Source organism: Ursus americanus, chromosome 2 (assembly GCF_024610735.1).
Source record: "Ursus americanus isolate L20-20 chromosome 2, mUrsAme1.1.p, whole genome shotgun sequence".
Classification (NCBI taxonomy): domain Eukaryota; kingdom Metazoa; phylum Chordata; class Mammalia; order Carnivora; family Ursidae; genus Ursus; species Ursus americanus.
The window spans coordinates 91,822,217-91,849,495 of NC_142128.1; the positions used below are offsets into that span (position 1 = coordinate 91,822,217).

General features: G+C 35.5%; 2 protein-coding genes across 3 annotated transcripts in view; both read right to left on the minus strand.

The window, feature by feature from the left end:
• The window catches only part of RABGAP1L (RAB GTPase activating protein 1 like), a 716,315-nt gene that overhangs the window by 449,968 nt on the left and 239,068 nt on the right, over positions 1-27,279 (minus strand). The gene's annotated exons all lie outside the window — the stretch shown is intronic.
• GPR52 (G protein-coupled receptor 52) overlaps positions 1-27,279 on the minus strand; it is a 42,481-nt gene continuing 15,202 nt past the window's right edge. Inside the window, exon 1 of the mRNA XM_045811386.2 lies at positions 1-27,279. This exon is cut by the window's right edge and continues 15,202 nt beyond it. Coding sequence (XP_045667342.1) covers positions 147-1,232 — 1,086 coding nt within the window. The 5' untranslated portion in view covers positions 1,233-27,279 and the 3' untranslated portion in view covers positions 1-146.

The window sequence follows — 27,279 nt, forward strand, 5'->3', positions numbered from 1 at the left end:
AAAAAAAAAAAAAAAGAAACCTCTAGTCCCTTCATCTCATAGTCGACTATTCAAGTAAATATTTCTTTAGTGGCAAATTTCCAGAAGAATCAAGAATACAATCCAAAACCCCTATCAGATTACATTTGATTCCTATATAGTTCTCTTCAAATGGAGCAGGAATTAGCCCGTTTCCTAGGTTTGGGGTCTCGTGCTTCCTGATCCTTCACACACATACAAGATGTGCACATTGTCTCGGACAGTCTTCGGAGGCCTAGCCGGAAAACACTGTTGGAAAGGCTATAAATTACACAGTTACAAAAACTATTACTTATAGCAAGCCAGGTTGTTAGGAAGGACAGTGCTGGATTGTCCAAGACCCGGGAGCTTTCTAGAAGAAAGTAAATTATGTAAGGGAGCCACAGCATGTAAAACACACTGGTTATCCGAAACAAAACCATGGCGTAGCGACGGTCGGGGCTGTGTCCAGTCTCTCCAGAGGCATCCACCTCGTGGCTAGGAAATCGGGCCCTCCGGTCATTTATCTCTTTGGTGTGCTGCCGGCAAATTTTGAAAATGTGGAAGTAAGTGAAGCAGACAACAAAGGCGGCAGGAGCATAAAGTAAACAAACAATAAAGCCAGTAAAATAGGCACTGGTGAGCCAAGAGGTGGCACACCATTCAAAAATGTCACCGTGGTACCCTGGTTTCCCCCAGCCGAAAAAGGAAGGCAAGAAAATCAGGCAAGAGTAGATCCAGATTAAAATAATGCAAATTCTCAGGCGACAAGGGGTGACCAGTTGATTGTAGGAAAGAGGCTTGGTTATCGCAAGATAGCGATCCACACTGATGCAAGCAAGACATGCCATAGAAACACTCTTTAGAACGGAGATGATATATCCAAAAACCTGGCAAGTCAATGACTCATGGATACCTGTGGAGTAGTGAAGAAGTGAGAGAGTAGGAACCAAGCAGCTAACTCCAACGAAAAGATCAGCATATGCCATCGTCTGAATAAAGTAGCTGGTAGTATAATGGTGCAGGAGTGGAGCACAGTGAAAGACAAAGATGACCGTTAAATTCCCGGCAATGATTAGAAATGTCAGCAAGACAATAACAACGGTCTCAAAGATGCACACATCCACTGCACTGTAGTAGCCAAATCCAAGTGGGCAGGAGTGACGTTCAGACACATTCACGATGCCACTGCTCATGTTCAAGATGCTCCATTCAGTCCACCTGGACTCATTCATGGCTTGGAATTAAGGGAATGTGCAGTCTTGGCTCCAGCAAGCAGGTGCCCTGTCCAGCATGTGTTAAGCTCTGCACATTAGTGTCTGGGGATCAGCTTCGGGAGACAGTGGCAGTGCTTCTGTCACAGCTGAGCCTCCCAGAGAGTACTCAAGCCTCTTCACCAGCTCAGTGCAGCAGTGACACATCTCAATTTGGGGGGAGGGGGGGGAGAAAGGGAGGTAAGCTAGAAAGGAGGTGAAAAAAGGTCACTGATTAGCTTCCTCCGGTGCTCTCAAACAACTTTCTGAAGACACAGGCACTTCTAGAGAAAATGGATTTCTTATTACCTTGCACTATGAAAAATTAAATCTGTGAAAAGAAAAAAAAAATCAATTGCCAAGGGAAGAAAAGCCTTTGTGGGCTGTTTGGTCTCCTCAGAGAAGTAGTTTGTTAGGGATCAACTAGAACAAATGAGAAAAAGAAAAAGTATTAAATTGTCTCAGGCTTCCTGCTTCATCTATCATGAGAAGTGGATTCATATTTTACAATTTAAATAATTAAGATCTAAGATCTAGTTGCAAATCTAAGAAAAACTTCATTGCAGCAAAGAGTGTCTTTGGGCTAGTTCAGGGTTTGAATGCTAGTGGATCGACTTTATAATCTATTTCTCTCTCCTTTCTCAAAAAAGCTAACTTCCCCCCACAAACACACACACAAGGTTAATTCTAAAAGACTCAGCTCTACTTGGGCACAAAGGAGCAGAACAGAGGTAAAAAACTCCAGATTGCCCTATAACTCTCATGGGAAACAAAACCTACTTCCAGTAGAGAAGATAATATACAATGGGTTAACACCTAGCAAAAGATGATAAACTTCAAAGTTTTAAGTCTGCATGCAATTTTTTAAGCATTCAGACGAAAACAGCTTTAGTCCATTACAATTACTAGTGCTACCACCAACAATTTATACTTTTTCCTTTTCAAAGGGAAAATAAATAACTGTTATTAATTCCAGCATCAATAACTGAAAGTAACTTTCAGTATCTGATATGCCACCTTCCTTATAGTGGAGCATGATCATAAAATACATAGCTCAAAGTTATTTCTCTCCTTCGCAACCACGCCTATATCTCACATATATATGTAAATATATATGAAATTTAGACAACAGAAACTTTCCTATATAGTCTGAGCTTATTTGACCAGAAATGCTGCCATTATTTATTACTTAGGTATTTCTAGTAGGCTTCGTAGTCTATATTTCTCTCTCTCTTCTATTTTCATCAGAGGATTAACACATTAGATCATTATTTCAACTACATCTTCTGAAAGTGGAAAATTACCTTGTTTGTTATATTTGCAGTTATATAGCAGCCATATGTTTAAAAAATGCCTCTTCTATTTCTGTATTCTATTTTGAGCAAGTGTTCAATTAACACAGGGGCCATTAGGTAGGTTATAAGATGGTCTTATTTTAAAATACCTCTAAAGCATCAAGATGAGTTTAAATCCTAGAGTTTGAAATACTGAAAGGCTTGCAGGACAGAATCCATCCAAAAGGCTTCCAAGGTCACTCCGATATCAGGTGAACATTTGTCAAAAATCTTTTTTAAAGTACAGGTATTTCAGAGAGTTTCTTAGTCTTTGTTGTCATACCTCTTGAAGAAATAACATGCATTAGAAATAAAAACATTTCCTTCGGGAACAAAGCAGCAGCTTAATAGAAAGCATTCTTCTGAAAGTTATTTTCTCGTGCACCACCAAGTCGTTCAGGGAAGTCTTTCTTCTCTTATAATAGCCACAGGATATTCCTCCTTGTACATTCCTAGTCTCACTTATCACAAAATAGTTCTCTCTTCTTACAGGAATAAGGCAATGCTTCTCACCTACATTCACTCTTATCAGCTGCTAGGCTGGGCTGCTTGATTCAGAAGTCCGATTTACTGTGATGCAGTTACCAGGATGCTGTCGGTGTATTCTTCACAATCTCTCAGTATCACTGCCTCCACCTGAGCCGGAGCCCTGCTCCTCCTCCTCATCCTGAGCTGATGCAGAAGAACTCACCATCAGAAAGGTGACTCGGTCCTCCTGCCCTAATCAACAGCACAGCCAATGGCTACTGCAGCTGAAACTGTCACTAGGTAACAGTTGCCAGGCACATGCAGGCTTATAGACTTACTCGGCAAGCTCCGATCAAGATTGACAAGAGAAGACAATGCAACTGACCGATCCTTATAACATATTAATGGCATGTGTGAATCTCCAGAGGTAGTCTCCTGATAGCATTTGTAAAGATTATTTCCTATGGACGGGACAGAAAAAAACAAAAAACCAAAAAGCACTGGGATACACCTTTAAACCCTGTAGAGAAACTACCACGAGGTACTATGACACTAAAAAGTCAGCAGAAATCTAACGCTCACTGGCAGAAAAAACGTATTAATTATTAAAAATCAGCTAAGTCTTTGTGAACTCAAGTGATATAGCTACTATTTTTACTCTCTAAAATATAGTTATATTTTGATTAATAGAAGTTAAGTCATTTAATAATCCCTCCAATCCCCGCCACACCACAATAAATTGCTGAATTTGATGTTTTAACTGTATAAACAAAGCACTGGAACTAACACCTCTATGATAAATTCTATTTGGGGAAATATTTAAGGTCAAATGTGAATTCTGAAAAGTAGGTGTTAGAAATAAGTAGAATGACCACTTACTCCACTTTTTATTCTAATATGAAAAACACTCAGAGTCAAAGAATTCTGTCATATGGTGATTGAGCTACTCATACCCAGGTTAGAAGAAAACAAATTAAGCTCCTTTACCTGAGGGAGGTGAAAAACATTTCCATTTATTTTGACTTAATATAGACAAACATTCTCTATTTTAGGCATATTTCTTATGGGGTCAGCACTTTTCTTTAAAGTGACTTAGAACTAATTTACAAATTATTTCAGAATTAAATAAGGAAAATTAAGATGAAAACGGAAGATAACTAACATCTGTTGAGCACATTCTGTGTGCCAAGCATTATGCTATGTGCTTTATATATTTTCTCTCTATAAAAACCTTAAATCTTTATGGAGTAGATACCCATCATCATTTTCCAAAGGAAGAAGGTGGGTACTAGAAAAGGTAAGTATAACTTGCCTACTAGAGTCATGAAACTAGTACTGAAATAGGTCAAAACTGTCATTCCTAACACCGTATTGATGAACCCCTCTCTCCCTCCCTTTCTTTCCACTGATGGCTGCCACTAAGGAAATGTCTGAGAAGAATTATTTTAGCTTTCTTTTTTTTTTTCTTTTTTAGATTTCATTTAAATTCAAGTTAGTTAACATATAGTGTATTATTATTTTCAGGGGTAGAATTTAGTGATTCATCAGTTGCATGTAACACACAGTGCTCATTACATCAAGTGCCCTATTTAATGCCCGTCACCCAGTTACCCCCTCCCCTCACCCACCTCCCCTCCAGCAACCCTCAGTTTGTTTCCTATAGTTAAGAGTCTCTTATGGTTTGTCTCCCTCTCTGATTTCATTTTATTTTATCTTTTCTTCCCTTCCCCTATGTTCACCGATTTTGTTTCTTAAAATGATTTTTAAAGAATAGAAAACACTATTTTTTACTCCATGTTGAACTGCCTTACAGGAAGGCCATATTATCGTTAAAAATCTTCAGGGGCTTAGGTGAAATATAGAATGCAAGCACATTTCTCATTACCAGAATAATTTATAAAACAAGTTAGAATAACAATCGTAGAATGAGTACCATGTTGAGGTTTGAAAGTAAATATTTAAATGTAATACAAAAGGCTAGAAAGGTCCTATTTTACGGGGAAGTATTTTGACTTTTAGGGATACCTAAAAGCATTAAAATCAAACAGGACTGGATTTAAGTAACATTCTTTTACAATAATAATAAATATTCAAAATAAAAATTACATTTGATAAATATTCATGAATGCAGACAGATCCCATACCCCATATTAAAAAGACTTAAATACTAAGCTTTACTATAAAACCATCGAAAAATAAAACACTATCAATTATTAAGTTACCTACGTCACCAAAATCTAAATAAACCATTTACAAGGATGGACTTTACATATATTTTTTAAAAGATCTATTCTTTTTCTTTTCTAAAGATTTTTATTTTTTGAGAGAAAGAGCATGAGTGGGGGGAGGGAGAGGGACAGAGGGAGAGGTAGAAACAGGGGCTCAATCTCAGGACCCCGGTATCATCATCTGAGCCAAAGGCAGATGCTTAACCAACTAAGTCACCAAGGCACCCCTAGACTTTATGTATTTTTAAAATAGCTTTGAATGTCATATTTCCAAAATCAGGGAAATGACAAAAAGTCTCACAGGGAAACTCAAATACTAAATTGCTTTAGTTTGACACATTTAATTCCAAAACTATCACTGACAGGGATGTGAGTCTACGAATACTCTAAATAATCCGCAATTGTACATGTTTCCAAAAGTACATGACAATATGAGGGAGTTCAAGTACAGCCTTTGATGCACTAGGCTTCCTACTTTCCTTCTACCAGCTTCCAAAAAAACTTCAATGGTTCTAACAATATAATTTTCTCTTTTTTAGAGATTGACTTGTTCCCTCACTTTTTTCCCTTTCCATCCTTTTTTCTGACATGATTATAATAGGAACTAATTTATAATGTGAAGCTCTAATAACAAAAAGGCATTAATATCATATATTGACATAGCTCATTACATAAAGCATTCTTCGTTTTTAAATTAGGCATAATTCTCTTCATGTTAGGGTCATTAGGTGTTTTATTATTGCCATTCTTATTGCAATCATTATCAACGACCTCCCTCTCCTTTCAACTGATGAATGCTAGTTGGGAAATATCTAAGAGGAATCATTATTTAGGATACTTCAGAATTACTTCTAACAGCTAAAACTATAGCTTTGTGAGATGACACACCCCAGGTGTTAGATTTCTTATTTATACCTTAAGCATGTTTTATATAGTCTTTTATATATATCAATATTTCATCATTAAACATCTAAGCATTTCAGGTAACTACTTAATAGGACCTAAACAGCAAAGTAACAGAGGGACATCAGCATCAATGGCAAATAAGATAAATAGTAGGTAATGATTACAAGGAGAACTACACAACCAATATAATACTGTAAAAAGTAAACAAATATACAATAAAAGGGTTTTTTTTTAACATTTTTAAAGGTACCAAAAAGTACATACATTCAGAATGTATCTATTTCTTCAACTACTCCTCCCATCTGTTAACTTTTCTCTATCTCCACTGCCACTGCCCTAAGCCAGCTGCATTATCTTGTGTGTGGGCTCATGCAGTGGCTTCCAGTGTGGCCTCCCTGAGTGCCTCTGGCCTCTCTTCAATCCATTATGCATAGACAGAATATTCTTTCCAAAATGCAAGCCAGATGATATCACTCCCTCTTAAAATACTTCAGTGTTCACACTGCCCTTAGGATAAAGTCCTAACAGGTACTATACAATCTGTTCTCCACATATCCAACCAATCTTATTTCTTTTCTATATTGTTTAAGATTAACTAACCCCCCCATTCTACCCATTCCCTGTCCCACATATATTTGCTATGTTCTCTACTGCCTTAGGACATTTGTACCTGCTGCTTACTATGCCATCACACTTTTTTTAGTTAATTCAGATGCAACCTTCAGATTTTGTTCAGATATCACTTTCTCACAGATACCTTCCTTGAATTCCCGGATTAGACCAGATTCCATACTTACCATAGTTTATAATGATCTGGTTCATTCAATTCTGTCTTCCTAACTAGATTGCAAGCCCCATGAGGCGAGCAATACCTGTCTTATTCCTCATTATATCTTAAGTGCCTACTCTACACTGTTGGGCATAAAATTGGAGCTAAACAAGTGTTTAATATAACTTTAATATAAAGCACATAAAAATAGCTTGAAGAGTCTATAAGAAGACAAAAAACCCACTAATAACCAGTTTCTGCGAAGCTCAGAATACACAAAGTTCTTTGCAATCCCCCTTGAATGACTACAAGCTTCACAAGCAATTTATAAAGTACATAACGTAATTGCAGAGGGAGAGCAATTAGCCTCCTAATATATTCAAATTAAGGGCAATATCATTCATTTATACCTCTACCTAAACCAAATTCAATATGAATATTTGACTAGTGCTTTGAAAAATCCTATCTAGCAAGAGATAATGATTATTGACTTATTTTAAGAATGACAAATGCTACAAAATGCAGTTATCAATACATTTTAATTGTAGTATCAAAGCAACTTGGTCTAAATGCTAAAAAAATAAACCATCTGAAGTAGCACATATTACAATCCACTAATTTAGTAAACTCTCAAGGACAGAAAACAAGTTTATATTATTAACTTTATTTCGTTATGACAAGTTATTAACAATTATAAATATTTAACAAATACTAAGTGAGTGGCACAACAGAAGAAAACTTCCTCAACCTGATAAAGACACTCCATGGAAAGACCTATAGCTAGCACGATATTTAACAGTGAAAGAGTAAACGCTTTCTTTTTAAGATGAAAACAAGACAATGATGTCTGCTCTTACCACTTCCATGCACTTTGTCCTGGAGGTCCCAGCCAGTGTAACAGGCAAGAAAAGAAATAGCTAAGCCATACAAGAATAGGAAGACATGGCTGCATACATAAGAAATAGTTTAAAAATCTACCCCAAAGACCATTAGAACTAACGAGTAAATTTTGTCCAAATACAAAGTGAAAACACAAAAATCACTGAATTTCTATATACTTGCAACAAACTATAGTAAATGAAATTTTAAAGCAATAAACCATTTACAGTAGCTTCAAGAAGCAGAAAATACCAATAAATTTAACAAAAGATGTGTAAAAGACCTCTACCCTGAAACCTACAAAATTAAAAGGTCATAAGTAAATGGAGAGATATACTACCTTTACGGGTTAGAAGACTCAATACTGTTAAGAATGTTAGTTTTTCTCAAATTAATCTATGGATTTATTGCTATTTGTAGAACTAAATAGTTGATTCTAAAATTTACATAAAACAAAAAAGGGGCTGGGGTAGCTGAAACAATCTGGGGAAAGGATTTTTTAAAAGCTGGAGGACTGGCACAATCTGATTTCAGGACTTACTATAAAGCCACAGTAATCAAGACTGGCATAAGGATAAGCAAATCACTATAAAGAATAGAGTCCAAAAATAAACCCACACTTACCAACTGAATTTTAAAAGACTAAAACAAGTCAAGAGGAAAAGAAAATCTTTTCAGTAAATGTTACTAGAAAACTTTGGATATCTGGGGAAAAATTAACTTAGACCCCATCCTCATACTATACACAAAAATATACTTGAGATAATCACAGATCTAAACATAAAAATTTAAATTATAAATACACAGCTTCTAGAAGAAAGCATACTAGAAGGAGAATATCTTCATGACATGTAAGTAGACAAAGAGTTCTTAAGATATAGAAAGCAATAACTATAAAAGTAAAATGTAATAAATTATACTTAAAAATTCTGCTTTTCAAAAAATATTAAAATCAGTAAGTCTAGGAGAAAATTTAGCAAAACATATTATCTAGCAAAAAATTTCTTTTTTTTTTTTAAAGATTTTATTTATTTATTTGACAGAGATAGAGACAGCCAGCGAGAGAGGGAACACAAGCAGGGGGAGTGGGAGAGGAAGAAGCAGGCTCATAGCGGAGGAGCCTGATGTGGGGCTCGATCCCAGAACGCCGGGATCACGCCCTGAGCCGAAGGCAGGCGCTTAACCGCTGTGCCACCCAGGCGCCCCCTAGCAAAAAATTTCTATCTAAAGTTAATAACTGACTCATATAATTTCTTAGTAAAAATACAAAGACCCCAATTAAAAACGGGGAAACGCTGTCATAGGTACTTCACAAAAGAAGATATATAAATGGCCATCAAGAAAATGAAAAAGTGCTCAGCATCAGTGGTCATCAAGAAAAGGCAAAGTAAAATAACAATGGGATATAACTATATGCCCACGAGAATGGCTAAAATTAAAACACTGCTAATACTAAATATTGGTAAGAATGCACAACAACTCACAACATTTGCAGCAACATGGACGGGACTGGAGGAGATTATGCTAAGTGAAATAAGTCAAGCAGAGAAAGACAATTATCATATGGTTTCACTCACTTATGGAATTTAAGAAATAGCAGGAAGATCGGTAGGAGAAGGAAGGTAAGAATGAAGGGGGGGTAAACAGAAGGGGGAATGAACCAGGAGAGACTATGGACTCTGGGAAACAAACTGAGGGCTTCAGAGGGGAGGGAGGTGGGGGATTGGGTTAGGCCGGTGATGGGTATTAAGGAGGGCACATATTGCATGGTGCACTGGGTGTTATATGCAAATAATGAATCATGGAACATTGCATCAAAAACTGGGGATGTACTGTATGGTGACTAATATAACAAAATAAAAATTATTAAAAAAAAAGAATGCACAACAATTCAAACTCTTACAAACGGCTAGTGGTAATGTAAAATGGCCCAACTTTTTTTTTATATTATTTTTTTCACTGTTCTATTAGTTTCAGGTGTACAATATAGTGATTCAACAATTCCATACATCACCTGGTGCTCATGACAAGTGCACTCCTTAATCCCCATCACCTATTTCACCCATCCCCCCACCTCCTTCCCTTCTGGTAACCATCAGTTTGTTCTCTATAATTAAGAGTCTGTTTCTTAGTTTGTCTCTTTTTGCCTTTGCTTGTTTCCTAAATTCCACACATAAGTGAAATCACATGGTATTTGTCTTTCTCTGACTGACTTGTTTCGCTTTGCATTATACTCTCTAGCTTCATTCATGTTGCTGCAAATGGCGAGATTTCATTCTTTTTTATCGCTGAATATATATGTATATATATATATATGTGTAAAAAATATACATCATCTCTTCTTTATCCATTGATTGATCAATAGACAATGGGGCTGCTTCCATAGTTTGGTTATTATAAACAATGCTGCTATAAACCTAGGAGTGCATGTATTCCTTTGAATTAGTGTGTTTGCATTCTTTGGGTAAATACCCAGTAATGCTATTGCTGGAAGATAAGGTAGTTCTACTTTTAACTTCTGGAGGAAACTCCATACTGTTTTCCACAGTGACTGCGCCAGTTTGCTTTCCCACCAACAGTGCAAGAGGGTTCCTTTTTCTCCATGTCCTTGAAAATGGCCCAACTTTTAAAACTTTGAAATGGGAGTTTCTTATAACATTAAACAAATCTACTCACCAGTTCCAACCAATCAAAATGAAAACATGTATCCATAAAAAACTTCTATAAAAATGTACATAGCAGCTTTACTTTTAACAGCCAAAAACTGAAAACAACCCATGTATCCATCACCAGGGAAACAGATAAACAAATTGCGGTATGTCCATATGATTCTGGAATAGGTGAAACGAATTTTTGATAAAAGAAATCAGAACATAGTTCCCTTATGTGGGGTGTGGATGTGCATGTGTGTGTGCGTGTCTTAACCAGAAAGAGGTACTAGGAAACTTTTAGGGATGATGGAAACATTGTGTATTTCGATATCCGTGGGTAACATGAATGCATGTATACCAAAACTCATCAAAATGTGACATTTAAGATCTGTGCATTTCAATTATATGTAAAATCTGGCCACAAAAAATGATAAAGCTATGACTGCACTTGCGTGTTTTAAGGTGCTCCAAATTATGTAAAACCACCAAATTAGAGCCCTGAACTACTTGAGCAAATTTTAAGGTGTTGCCAGGAAATCATATATATTGATGTTAAAAAAGAAAAATACCAGAATCCTCCAGAGCAATGTCCCATCAACAATGAGAGTTACTGTAATCTCTAAAAGAACAGAACCCAAGGAACAGAAGAAGTATATCTATCCTGTGTCTACTTTCACACTCTCTCCATCAGTATACCTGACTCATGGTTCAGTGTTTGTACTCACAGATACAACAGCCCAGATGAAAGTGAGACACTGGATGAGAAAAGACTTCTTATTAAATGCCAGTTATACAACACTCTGAGACTGCCCTAGCTAGCTGGGATCTAAGACAACTGGCCAAGAAAGCAAACCTTTTGAGAAATTTCATTATCTTTAATCAGTCACAACGGAAAACAGAGAAAGAAAATACTAATTTACATGTATGTTTAATTCTTAGTGGGGGAAACCCTCAAATAATATATATAATTAAAATCAAATTAATAGGTCAAATAGTATGCAGAGCAATAAATAAAACCATGCACAGTATGCTCTTTCTTTACATTTTCCCCAAGTTAGGCTATTACTTTTAACAAATATTTATTACATTTGAAGACAGGATAAGACTATGACTTGAAGAAAAGAGCACAGGCTCTAGCATAAGCCAGATTTGGGGGGGGAGGCACACTGTCTGCAGCTCTTATTAACTGTAATGCTGTGGGTTTGTCATTCTTCCCACGTGTCTCAGCTTCCATCTGTAAAATGGACGTAACTCCTACCTTTGAAAGTTGGTTATGAAAACCAGAAATTAAAGATGAACCATAAAAAGCACATAGCTGTTCATTCAAAGCTCATATAGTAAAGGTAAGCATACTCTTCATTATCAATAGACTTTTTGTTTAATCATTTCTCCTTCAGAAACTACACCCACAAGTAACCTGTTGAGATTAGGAAGTTAATAACAACTCTTCCACTTTTCTACTGCATTGCCATCTCCCCCCAAACTCCTTTTAAAAAGTATATTCTTAAACACGATATATGCGCCTGACCATGCATCTTAGGAAATTTATATGATCAGCAACACAGTAATGTAAAAATTACTAAGGTTTAGTCTGTAAAAACCTCAATTTCACGGATGCTGTAATTCTCAGATAATGAGGATTTCTCTTAAATTTTTAAAATTCTGCTTCATTCTATGAAATTTTACATTTAAATCTTTATAGGATGTATCATCCACTCCTCTGCCTTCTTAAACTGAGAATTCTGAACATAATTAAATTTTGCCTGGTAGGCTGGGATCATCACTATTAGCATCAATGAGAACACAGTCTTATGATACAATCATACCTTTGTAGCTACTAGATTACATTTACATGTATATACAGGTATAGATACACAGGTTTTATATAGAGAGAGAACTAGACAGACTTGTTTAATTTCCACAAGTAACCAGGCACCTAGAAAAGAACAGAGCTCCCATATTTTCTGACTCTATTTGCATAGCAAATATAGCAGTACTCCTCCTTCCTCTTCTAATTTGCTTTCCTTAATTTTCTAAAGCTTAAATATCAGAAATTAAGCTTACAAGAATTTTTCTCAAAGAGTAAACACACAAGTACTATTCTATGAATAAAATGCCATAGCTCAGGCCTTCATTGTCAGTTATTTCTGGATAAGTGAAGTGGTAATGGAGTATGGCAACAGACATGATAAATACACTTAAAAATAACACAAGAGAAAAGGAAGTTCCAAGCTTTCTTACATCTTCCATGTAAGAGCTATCCATTAAGGAGATAATGCTAAGTGAAATAAGTCAAGCAGAGAAAGACAACTATCATATGATTTCTCTCATCTATGGAACATAAGAACTAGGATGATCAGTAGGGGAAGAAAGGGATAAAGAAAGGGGGGGTAATCAGAAGGGGGAATGAAACATGAGAGACTATGGACTATGAGAAACAAACTGAGGACTTCAGAGGGGAGGGGGGCGGGGGAATGGGATAGACCGGTGATGGGTAGTAAAGAGGGCACGTATTGCATGGTGCACTGGGTGTTATACAGAACTAATGAATCACTGAGCCTTACATCGGAAACCGGGGATGTACTGTACGGTGACTAACATAATATAATAAAAAATCATTAAAAAAAAAATGAAAATGAATAAAAATCCTGAGTATGAAAAAAAAAAAAGAGCTATCCATTAATCATGTTCTTCTTTTACTTCATGAAACAAATCTGGAAATTAAATTAATAATATTTTTATATCAATGAAAACCCATCAAATATTAATAGTATGTCACAGAGAGGGTTCAATATAGCCACCTTCCTTTAAGTTGAACCTTAAAACATCTCCTGCAAAGCTCTGTCAAAATTATACAAAAACAGAATAGCACAATTACATTTTAAATAATGGGTTCACATTATAGGAAAGAAATGTTGATTCAAATTCTTTTTAATTGAAAGAGATTTTTCCCTTATAAAAGAAAATTGCTATTTTTTAAGATATCTTATTGTTATGGCAACTGAAGTGCTAAAAATAATAAAGAAATATCAAAGTTGTTATAGCAACTAGAATTTTAAAAAGCCATGAAGTGTAAAATAATCAAACCTTTACTTGGCTTGAAATGCAACATCTATGACTCAGTTCTCAAAAGAAAACTTGAAATACTCATGCTCTTGTCTTTACCAATTATCTCTAAAGTCCAAATTAAAAAACAAAAAAACAAAACTTCAGCCTAACAGTTGAAATATTTTTTATATTCCTCAAATCCCTCATTGTTCTATACATAATCAACAATGTCTCTTTGATAACCATACAAGTTACCAAACTTCTTAAGTAGCAGGAAATGCTGGTTACTCAATAAATGCACATTGAATCAAACTCAACTATTCAGAGTTCGTGCAAAATCTGGATTTTCTGGTCTTCTAACGTTTCTTATCTCTAATCTTCACTGTTCTGCTCCAGAATACACTAAAGGTCGAAAAGATCTCTCACTGACTAAGTGCTTTGCCCAGATTCATCCAATTAGAGTTCAATTAGATTATTATTTTACTGAAGGTCTATTGCATGCTACGTATGGTATGAAGTTCTGGGAACTTTTCTCGTAGAAGTCACAGTCTGGAAGAGAACGAACTAAAATAGGTCAACATCACTGGAATGTGAAGTGCAATGAAGGGATATAATAAGATTATGAGGAGAAAATTCATGAAGGTTCTATAAGCAGTGGTAAGGTCTTTAAGGATTTAAACCAGGAATAACATAAATTGATTCTTTTCCCAGAGACAGCCAGATGAAGAAATTAAAATTTTAGATTTACATGCTTTGCACTAGAAAATCTAGGTTAAGTCTTCACTTCCGTAGTTTCATTTGTTCCTTTCTAACAACTAATGACCAAGATTCGGGTGACAAACATAGTAACAAATGGTGCTAACATAGCACGTTTCTCCTGTATTTATGCACTGAACAGAACTGACTGGGAACAGACCCCTATGTATGTTTCTCTGCTTTATTTGTACTCTTTTTTAGTATACTTCCCCCCTAAAAATAATTGGCTTATTTTTAAAGTAGCTGTGGTCTATCTTGTGAGCTAGTAAAGACACCTTGAGAAGCTCAGACTGGGCTCAGTGGGAAAGTGGGCCTTATTTCCCTTAGATACAGACAGGGAGAGCTGCAGTGCCTGTTGGTGTGGAAAGCCTCCCGTGGTATATATGGTAGAGTCTGATACCTCTGCAGAGAGAGGATGCTTACAAAACCACAAACTCTTCCCTTACCTGCCTTACCCAATAAAGAAGATGACTAGTGATAATCATTACTATTTTGATCCTGAACCCGTTATAATTCTGTTGCCTTTTAATAAAATGAATAACTGGTATTGTCCTTTAGATAAATAATCTAAATGCCTTATTTTATTCTTAATCTGTGCTTATCAGTATCATCCAACAAAATCTTATTTTTCCTAATTTTTACCAAAAAAGGAATATAAGCACTCAAAAACAGAAAAAAAGAATTTAATTTTACATAGTTGTACTGAGTGCTTAGACTGTACCTCCAAAATAAAAGTAAATTATTCAATAGTTGATTTGGTCATTATATTTAACACTGTAGTAATCTGTATCCATGTAATACCTGCATGATTAATTTGTTTATGCCACATATATATAGTGTCTATGTGTCTGCATATATCATACATTTTGTAATATTTCTCAAACTGGGGTCCAAGGAATCTTCAAGAGTATATCTTTAGTGGTCCATGAATACTCTGTAATATTTTTTAATTTTCAATTTTATTTCCACCATAATCTAAAAGTTTTACCAGAAGTAGACTCTGATAAACTGAACGCTATCTCATAACAAAGTATTGTTATGCAATATTGGTGCCAAGATTTATTGAAACATTTACCACTGTGTTGGAGCCAGCTAGTTCTTAATTTGTCGCAGGCTAAGAAAATAGTACATAAGGAGGTTTAATATGTAAATAACGCACCAAATGAAGGTCACATGACCTAACGCCACACCATACAAGTTCTCCAAGTGGGTTGCAAAAGCCTGCTGGGAAAACTGAGTCATCTGAAAGCAAATGGCCCCATAAGCATGCCGAGCTCAGAAAAAAAACCATATCGTAGCTATCAAGATCACATTCACACTGCGAGCAGCAATTTAGTTTCAGGAAAATAACCTAAACCATAGCATTAAATTAATACCATACAGTATTGGCATTAATAGCATAAATGTATATTTTTATTGCTTCTATTACATTATGATCACGAGAACTAAAAATATAGAGAGCTTATATTCAATTTTACATCACCACACATTTAGGTAACAAAATAATATTTACAGTCCCTACTGGTGGAAGAGGATTGTTAAGGACGTTTCTTCACCATGAAATTGTGTGGTCTATTATTCAATGTTGAAAACCCTGACACATATAGCTGATATTCAAAAGATGTCCTTTAATAATGATGATTAAGTACTCTGGCAATACAAGTGAAAAAGGGGCAAAGCTAAAGAAAACTATTTAACTAGGTTGATAAGAAACTAACAATTTTTGACTCTAGAGTGCCCACGAAGCTTACTGAAAATGTCCAATTACAAATCATATGAACAGATGGAAAAAGAGTTACAAGAGAGAATATAATTACCATAAGATGCTCATTTAAACATACATTTGCTTTTACATGAAAGCACTAAAGAAATGTCTTGATTATTACCCTTTCCTTCACAAACTTCCCCCCACACCCTATCACCACTCTGTACATTGCACTGTCAGCTCCTAGACCGAGACAATTGTCTCATTTATCTGTGTATCACTCGTGCAGCCTAACACACAATGCTTCAATCATAGATATTCAGTACATGTTTGTTGAAAGGATAACATTTCTGTTGAGCCAGCACTTTCTCCCCAAAGATCTCATAATGCTTCATAAGCAGATATTACTGACATTATAAATATACTGCATGACTTACTCCAGATCACATTAAAAATACGATGGAAGAAGAAAAATCAACAGAAATGAATGAAATGAAAACCTTCTAACCCTGAGACCAGAAACATATCAACGACAAGATCATTAAGTGTCTGTTGCAGGGGCCTAAAATAATTTACTTTACTTAGCAATTTAATTCACCAACCAACAAAGGTTTGAGTGAATTTAACCATCTTCCTTACTATGTTACGAGCTCTCTGAAAATATCTGTCATTACCGTTATCCTCAGTGGTGTGCGCAATGCCTGACACACGACAGAAGGTAACGATATATGCTAAATAAATCAAATTGACTGATTTGTGTTCCTCTCCTGCTAAATATCAACACAAAAGGTTATTTCATAAAGCTAGAACCTAATCTAAAATAAAGAGCAGGATTCTCTTAAAATAAAGAAATTAGGGTGGCTTAAATTCACCCAGAATATAAAGCTTTTCAGAGAAAAGCTAAAAATATTATACTTTCTCATCATCCTTGGGTCATGTTATGAGGGAATAAGGAAAATGAGAACTCAAACGAATTGACCTACATCTGCCAGTACAACTTTATTTTTCGCCAGGCAGTTTCAAAGCTAAGTGGCTAAAGTGATTAGGTAGCATAGGGAACAACTCAGAACACTAAGCCTTTGACAGAAATCACTTTTAAGAGACAGAAATTGAGAAAGGAAAGAACAAACCTATTATGCTGTTTTCAAGACATGCCTAAAAGAGGAATAAATGTTGCTAAACTGGCAGAAGCCTGGTAAGAAAATGTCTCTATTGAAAAGGATTTGAGATCAAAGAAGAAAATGTGATTAAAAACTTGAATTAGAAGACTGAAGTGGGAATCAGCAATCAGTTCGGTCAATTTGGGGGCCCACGAGGCAGCACCATACAACAGTGTTTACAAACTCCTGAGCTGGGGGATAGGACTTGAAAAATGAACACTCACACACATATATACATACAGACATACACACATTCACAGAGATTCAGTGTGCCTGTTAATCTAACATTGACATCTCCATAATGCCAGCTTCAACCCAGCAATAGTCTAAATGCTTCTGGCGTGACCACAACACAGGCTAAACCTTGGTAAGTGAGCTCTGCAACATGGACTCATATTACCAATGTTACCATCCTCTGCTTTCCCCATTCACTCTCTCACCTACCCCTGCTTTCAGGAGCTGAAATAAACTGGTACACAGCAGTATAAAAAAGAAAGATGAGTTAGAGAGTTAGTTATTTAAAAGTTAAGCTTTTCTGAGAAACTGTAATTTTGTTCAAAGAAAAAATACACCTTGGGTTAAAAGTAGATTCTCATAGGATTTAAATATGCCAGTAAGAAGCTAGAATTAATTGGGTATTTAAAACTCAGAACACTAACACCAAATACTTTAAAATCAACATTTACTCTAGGAAAAAAGTGTTCACAGAATTCTGTTCAATATCCAATATTCTGAAGTTGCTTATAAGGTAACGATGAGATAAATTAACCTCTGATTCTTTTCTTTTCTCTTATCATATAGGAAATATTTCTAGTGCTATGCCTTTTGAATAATATTAAGACCTTGGAGTCTTAATACTCTAGTCCCTCCACAGTCTTCTCAGGGAGAAGGTACATATGAAGATGTACTTGTGATAGAGTAGTTTAAGAACATTTTAGAAAACAATTTATCCAATATCCCTAGTCTGTCTTTATACTTGCAATACTCGATAGCCCTGTTTAAATGCTTGCATATACAAATATTATCTGGGCATCGAAAGATGACTGCAGAAATGTGAAGGATTCCAGTTATAGTAATGGGTTGGAATGACATTTTCCTTAATAACTCCTTTTATAAATGTACCGCCCAAGCTGAATGTCATTATGGGACTATTTATAATTTAAAGCTTTCTGTCAAGATGATTTTATGCCCTGACATGGCTCTGAGTAGGCTGAAAACAGCTGTATGCCCCAAGGGAAAAGAAATTATTGGTGTTGTTCAAGAGCAAAGGTATTAAATAGGAAGTATTTTGAACAGAACTTCATGAGAATAATGATGGCTAATTGATTGTAACATACAGTAAAATTCTGCCAGTCAATCAATAAATTTCAGTAATAAATGTTACTTTACCAATAAAGTTTTTTCCCTCTAAGTAGATGAAACTTAATTATAAATATAACTCTAATCCTTTGAGCTTCCTAATAAACTAGATGCCTGGCACTATTACAATTAGGGTTTTTGTCTGTGCACAAAATGGGTATTAAAAAAGTTTTAGAAATTTTCAAAAAAAACCATTTATCCAATATTGCTGGAATATCACTATATCTGTAAATTTTAACTTTGCATAAATGAGTTTAACCAATATGAAAAGAATCAAGAGAAAATGTCAATTACAGAGTAAAATGAGGATGTACTATATTTGTGGAAAACACTGGTATAAACTCCACCATTAATAAAAGACAAACAGAATAATCAGACCGAGGTGTTTGTTTTTGTTTTGTTTTTATTATTCAGTTTTTAATCTACTAGAATAAAAAATATTATGTTTAGTTTGCTCCTTATATTTTGGGGGATTTTCATAAGAATCTAAGCTGGTGGGGAATTCTGAACACAATTATTGGAAATATTCTTCACGGCTCAGCCAAATGCTACTAGAAATGAGAGAAGAAAGTTCTAGTCCACTATTTATTGGATGACAGAAAGTCCCAAAGGCCTAATCTGTCTCACTTATAAATGTGATGCTTACCAATGAGGCATGCAACAGCAACACTTGATGCTTTTTCAAAGTTGTTGAGAGTCCTGAGATTTTTACATTCACAAGGGTGCCTATTAACAACATTATTAATGTGTGTTGGGACACAAAGACCGTAGACATAACAAAAAACTGATAAAAAAAAAATAACATACTACAGTATCTGTTGGTTATACTGGTCAGATCCTATTTACAGCAAACACTTAACAAATTCTAATGAAAAAACTCAGCATGACAAAAAGATTCTCAGTGCTGTGGCTGATGACCTACACATCTCAAATAATATTCAGTGTGTTAACAATGCTTCTTACCAACTAAAATAGCAGCAACAACAAGAAAAGTAGAAAGTTCTCTATTATTTGCTTGCACTGACCAACAAGGACAATTTAACCATTTTTCCCCTAAATGTTGGCTTATTCTAATTCCACAAAAACTTGCATTCCAATGGTATACAATTTTGTAACACTATAATGCCAATAAAGTGTTAATCGTGAGCACAACTGGAACATAAAGGTCGTCTATATACAAGTCAATAAGATGCCTTAAAGGCTGAAATTTATTCATGTTTTTATTCCATAGCAGCAATAAGACACTTCAGAAAGTGTGATCTCAAGGAGATGACTGCACTGAATGCAGTTTAAGTTACTCAGCACCTTTTTGTTTCCTTTATAGGAAGCAAAGCACCATTGCCCAATTTTGACTTAAAATATGGGTATTGCACCCCTCAGTCGTTAAGCAGCTGCCTTTGGCTCAGGTCATGATCCCAGGGTCCTGGAATCCAGCCCTGAGCCCCGCAGCGTCTGGCTCTCTGCTCAGCGGAAAGCCTGCTTCTCCCTCTTCCACTCCCCCTACTTGTGTTTCCTCTCTCTCTCTGTCTCTCTTTCTGTCAATAAATAAATAAATATCTTTATAAAAATACGGTTATTGTTTATTTAAAATATGGCTGAGATGCCATAAAGTCTGAGAAGTACATGATAAAACATTTCTAAAAATTAATATAATGTATATTTTTATCATTATCAAAAAGCATTTAGTAACTAAAGAAATACAGAAATTCATGGGCTCCAGGCAAGAAATGAAGGTTAAATCTGCATTTTACTAATTTTAAATGCCAGGCTGAGAATGGAAAAGCAGCAGAAGCTACACTATGAGCCATTATCTCTAGTAATCCTAAGGGCATGAGGGTAAGGCACATAAAGGTTATTCTTTTCATGCCATAAGTACCTCTTGTTCTAGGCCAACACTACTGAACACAGCAATTTTACATCCCCTCTTTAATAGTGGGTCAGAAAAAAAGGTATATCCTATATTCTAGGTAGGCCATAAAAACATAGACACACGTTTTCTTCATTCATCATTCAGTAAATTTTTTCTTGATATCCTACTGTATACTATGCTTTCTTTTTGAAGTCCTTTGGTTTTGGTCAAATACATCTTTTCTTAAAAACTGAAGTGACTTTTCCTTTAGGAACAAGGGTGCTTACATCTCAGATCATTTGCCTTTGGCCTACATATCCCAAAATAAATATATATTTTTTCTGGTTCTGAAAAGAGAGAAAGTTTAGTTTCAAACAGATGTCATATATAAATCAAAAGTAAAGTGAACACTCAGTCTACCTTCTGTATTTAAATTACCTAGAGAAGTTGTTTCAAAATTGGATTCAAAGGCTTGGCACAAGATAGGATACGACTTTTACAGAACAGTACTCTATACTAGAGGAAGGCAGGAAAGAAGAGGAAGCGAGGGCAGAAGGGAAGAAAGGAAGAAAGGAGTGTGGAGGGAAAGAAGGAAGCAAACAAACAAAAGAAACCTTCAAAACACCTCTAAGAGGATTACGTAGAAAAATTATCAAATATAAATATTTTTAATGCATTTTCATCCAAAAGCATATTATTTAGCATTTTAAGTAGTCCCTTTGGCCCAGGAGTCTTTTAAGTTTTTGTATTAGCTGATTCATAAATCAAAATACAGATACAAGACACTTTGGAAATATTATTCAGTTCATTTGGAGACAGAAAAAGGCAGTTTTACTCACAGTACATTTTCCAGAAGAGAATAAAAAAGTCCAAAAGACATGTGGCGATATTACCAAAAGGATTATTTTTGTTCATTATCTGTTGATTCAATAAAGTGTTAAGTGCTTCCTACAATGTCAGAGATGCAGTTTAAAGATACTACAGAGAAATGTTGGGGAGATATGTTTATATTCTATATTGTCATAGTTACCTATAAGCAAAATAAGGTATTCTGGTACAGAAGAATGGACACAGAACTTCGTTTTAGAGATCTAGGTACAGCTTCGTATGTTATAATTACCATTTATGTATCCCATACAAATAAATTCTTATACCTCTGGATTTCTCATCTAGAAAAAGAGTCACACACCATTGTCTTGCTTATCCCAGATGGTAAGTTAGAACATCAAATAAGAAAATATTTATGAAACATTTGGGAAAAAAATTATACAGTATGCTAAAAATGTCACTATTTTTACCAATAAAATTTCAAAAAAGAATGGATACCTGGACTATATAAGATGATTTCCTGGAACTTCTCTTGGGCTTCTATTTCCACATCAATAAAGGGATGGGGGATTATCACTGGCCTTGGTATTATAAAAGGCTTTCATGAGGATAAAATTAGAAAGTATATAAGAAAATTTGGGGCACCTGGGTGGCTCAGTAGGTTCAGCATCTGCCTTAGGCTCAGGTCATGATCCCAGGGTACAGGGATCGAGCCCCACATCGGGCTCCTTGCTCAGCCTCCCCCCTGGCTTGTGCTCTCTCTCTCACTTTCTCTCTCTCTCTCAAATAAATAAATAAAATATTTTTTAAAAAAAGAAAGTATATAAGAAAACTTTATAACTAAGAAGGGCTATTTCTATAAACTGAATGTTTGTGTCTTACCAAAATTCCTATGTGGAAATTCTAGCCCCCAAGGTGATAGCATTAGGAAGTGGAGCCTCTGGGAAGTGATCAGTGCCCTTACAGATGTGGTCCAGAAAGACTGTCTTGCCTCTTCCACAATGTGAGGACAAACCAAGAAGGCATCCTTTACAAACCAGGAAGTAGGCCTTCACCAGACACTGAATCTGCTTATGCCATGACCCTGGACTTCCCAGCCTCCAGAACTGTAAGAAATAAATTTTTATTGTTTGTAAGCCACCCCCTTTATGGTATTTTGTTATAATAGCCCAAATGGACTAAGTCAGCTATGACATATAAATGACTGTTCTTATTATTACGAATTCTATTTTCTATTTTTAAAATTTTGGGAAGTTGTTCAAATGTTTAAAAAGTTACTTAAATCTTGATGATCCTTAATAAGCAGGTACAGGAAACCTAGACACAAGATAATTTTCACCCAATGGGCAGAGAAGATATTCTAGTTTATTACACTTACAATAAGCCTCCAAACTGGAAGAAACCACAGAGAGCTCTCTTTTTCTTATGAAAGTAATCCAAAGTATGTGCTCTTAAACCAGATAACTCTCTTGTTTACTATAACTTTGGGCAAGTTATTTAAAATCTTTATGCTTCAATAATAGCACTTAAATAACTATAAACAGCAATACTTAAAAATGAGTTCACACAATCAATAATAAATATTCAAAAGGATTAGCTATTTTATTATACACCACTGACAGCATTATCAAATTTCTACCTTCTCAGAGCAGTATGATACAAAGCCTTTATACAAATCACTCTTGCTTCCCTTCAAAAGTACTAAAAGCTGACACACATAAAAAGCTGTGCTTCTAGTAGGACAGCATAAGCCCTAACAGACCAACTATAAGCTCTAGACTAAATACAAAGAAACAATTCACTGAGAGCTCTGAAGAGAGGAAAAAAGGATATTTTGAAGAGGTAATCCAAACTTGGAGCACGGGAGTATCTGAGGTAGTATGCATTTTTTGCAGCTTTGACCTGAGGGCAGGCCACCGTCACAATGTAATGCAAGGTGGCTGACGTTCCAATAGAAAGTGTACTGTCTTTCCTGACTGAGAAGGCGGGGTCAGGGCCCAGCATAATCACAGTTGCCACAGAGTAAAGAAGGAAATAATGGAAAAGAAAGAGCCAGAGATTGAGAACCCTAAATTCCGTGTATAATATCTCACAAGTGTCTGGGTAACCTCCGACCCAAGCATACATGTGACAGACTACAAGCTGGTACGTTCAAACTGAATGGACTCAACCAAGAATGGGGTTCCTAGTCACCAAGGCAAGACAGGGCTTAAAATCTGAATAAAATCAAGTTAGGCGCTTGCTAAACAAAAAGCCAATACTCTCCTAATGTTCACAATTTCCAGGACAGAACTCCAAAATTATATGACAAACAAGTACCAGGAAACTGTAACACATTTACAAAGGAAAAGACAATCAACAGAAGCCAACCTTTAGATGATCCATATTTGAAACTGTCAGACTCTGAAGCAGCTATAAAGCCTATGCTCAGTGAAGTAAAGAAAACTATAATTGCACTGAGTAAAAGCAGAATAAATTTCAGGAGAGAAAATGAAAATATAAAAAAGATCCAAAGGAACATTTTAGAATACAAACATAACATTAAAATTCACTGGACAGACTTAGAATCTGAGATGAAAAAAAGAAAGACTAATTGAACTTGAAGAAAGATCATCAAAAATTATCCTACTTACAGAGGAAAGAAAAACAGCTGAACAAAAAAAGAGAGAGCCCCAGAGATCTGAGGGCAATATCAACACACAAAATCCTAGTAGTAGAAGAGAACTGGGGAGTAAGACATATTTGAAGAAATAATGCCCCAAATCTTTCCAAAGTTGGTGAAAGACATAAATTCACAGATTTTAGAAAGTCTGTGGTCCCAAAGAGGACTAACATGGAGAAAACCGTGCTTAGGCATATCATAATCAAACTATAAAAATCAAAGTGAAAAAGAAAATCTTGAAAGCAGCCAGAGAAAAACAATATATTACATACTGGAGAGCAATGATTCAAATGATACAGGACCAGCTATATAATTTTTTAGTATCAGGGCAAAATGAAAACACAGGGCCCATTGTTCAAAACTGTTAAGAATTTCAAGACAAATACAGGAGAAAATTTAACCAAGCACCCAGCCTCCGTAAGTGTGGAGCCCTATGCAACTGCACAGGTCACATGCCAATGAAACAGACTCTGAAGTGACTATGTGCTTTCATCAAGAATGAGAGAAATCAAAGGAACATTTTCAAAATACTGAAAGAAAAAATCATCAACCCAATAGTGTATATCCAGGGAAAATACCCTTCAAGAATACAGGCAAAATAAAGACATTTTCAGATAAAGGAAAGCTATGTTATCAACACACCTGTACCATATGGAATGCTAGAGAAATTACTTCAGGCTCAAGAGAAATGATACCAAAGAAAAACCTGAATCTTCAGGAATAAATGAAGAGCATGAAAAAATAGTGATAAATATCTGGATTTTCCTAAATATTCACTGAAAAGTTTTTTAAAAGAGTCCTCTGGCTGCAATGTGGAGAACAGGCTGGAGTAAAGGGGGTGAGGAGGTGAAAATATTGAAGTGGGAAGACTATTTAGAAAGCTATTGTTGTCACATTGGAAAAACATGTGATTGGACCCAAGTAATGGCAAAGAAGATGGAGAATGCCCATGTTTGAATCCCAGCTGTAACATAAAACTGATGCTCTTTCCAACTATACTAGACTGGAACAGGAAAAAAGTACAAAGTATTTTCTCAGTTTGTGATACTAGGAGAAAATAAAGCCAAGCTTAAACTTCATTCTGTCCTGGAAAAGTCCCTAGAAATATGTCCACATCATTATATGCTTTTGCAAAATTTGCAAAAAAAAAAAAAAAAAAAAAAAGGGTTCTTTCCTTAAGGAACTCTCCCACCCCAAAATTATGCTTCAGGCCCAACAAAACCTGAATCTACATTGGATATTCAAATACAACTAAGTAGCATAAAAGGGAGAGATGAAAGGCATATTAGAAATAAAAATTAAGCCGGTTTGTAAAACCTCTTGAGCATTTAGAATAATACTAAACATGACCTGAAGGACGAGTGCCATTTAAAAAGCACTCTCACAAAAAATAAATAAAATAAAATAAAATAAAATACTCTTATAAATTAGTAACATTTGACCTAATGTTCTCTAAGTCAACAATCTAGATTAATAATAATATATAGTATGGTCAAGATTCATATAATTATGTCTATGTCAGTGATCAAATATGTCATGAATAATATCTAAACTCATTTTCTTCCTGGGAGTGATTTCTAAAAAGGAATACAAATAAAGTGGCTCTTTCAGTTAAGGCATTTAGTATATGCCATTTCCTTTCCACAGCAAAGGCACTGGGCAGGGTTCCTAGAGGACTATTTGTCACAATATATTTCTGGCTACATCTTTACCCATTTCCAAAAAGAAAAAAAAAATAGCCCTCCAGTAACCTTAAATTCTGTGTTAAGCTACTATATCCATGATAGAATATTTTAAATTAATGTGGTCGGCTTTCACTAAAGAACTCTTCTCTCAATATAACCCGACAGAAGGAATGGGGAATAGGACTTGTCTTCCTGGGAAATAAAATGTATTAAGGTTTTAAATGTGATGGGTCAAGTAGTATGGGAATGAAGATTAATGGAAATAAAATTTAATTCTTATTCTTCGGGCTCAAATGGAAAACCTAAAAGGCTCCATACATTTTGAGAATGAAAGAAAAAGCCTGAATCAAAAATGAAAGTAGACAGCCAAAACTCAGGAGGGAAAAATTGTTCAGAAAAATATCTACTTCTTTGATTCTCTGACTTTCCTTCCTTCTTTTCCATCAAGTACAAGCCAAGTATCAGATGATTTGTATGTTATATAAAGCATAAATTAAGAAGAACTTAAAACTTATAAGGCAACTATGTGTAATCCACTGTCATGATTCTCATTTTATATTTACACAGTATTCTTTTCATAAGAAACTATAACTATTTTGGTTTTATTTTAAATGTATACTTTATTCATTTTTTTTAGAGAGAGAAAGCACACACATGCACACATGCATGCATGCACATGGGATGGGACAGAGGCAGGCAGCGGGGCAGAGGAAAATGGAAGAGAGAATCTTAAGCAGGCACCAAGGCCAACACAGAGATCAAGGCAGGGGCTCCATCTCACACCCTTAAGATCATGACCTGAGCCAAAATCAAGAGTTGGGCACTTAAATGACTGAGCCACCCAGGTGCCCCATAACTATTTTAGTTTTTAAACCATGTTGTCACAATCCCTATCAAAGTACCATCAGAATTTTTCACAGAGCTGAAACAATCCTAAAATTTGTATGGAACCAGAAAAGACTTCAAATAGACAAATGAATGTTGAAAAAGAAAACCAAAGCTGGTGGCATCGCAATTTCAGACTTTAAGCTATATTACAAAGCTGTAAGCATCAAGACAGTATGGGACTGGCACAAAAACAGACACACAGATCAATGGAACAGAATAGAGAACCCAGAAATGGACTCTCAACTCTATGGTCAACTAATCTCAGCAAAGCAGGAAAGAATATCCAATGGAAAAAAAGACAGTCTCCTCAACAAATGGTATTGGGAAAACTGGGCAGCTACATGCAGAAGAATGAAACTGTACCACTTTCTCACACCATACACAAAAATTAAACTATATTGTCTTGGGGCACAGGGGTGGTCCCATCAGTTAAGCACCCGACTCTTGATTTCAGCTCAGGTCATGATCTCAGGGTTGTGAGATCGAGCCCTGTGTTGCGAGTGGTGCCAAGATTCTCTCTCTCTCTCTCCCCCTCTGCCTCCCACCCCTGCACTCTCTCTCTCTCTCTCCCTCCCTTCCTTTAAAACAAACAAATCCACTACATTGTCTTATAAGTCCATAACAGTAATAGTGTTCCGTTACGATCTCTTTATCATAGTAAAGGTTTACCCATGATTGTAGAAAAAATTTAAAACTATTTTATACTAAGTATTAAAATACATTGTGACTTTTTAGCTATTTCTTTCTTAAATAAGCCAGAAATAATTACATGCATTTATTGAGCTGATAATCATTTAAAAAAAAACTTATTTCAGAAACATTTTAGAGTTTAAGGCCTAAGACCTAGACCCTTG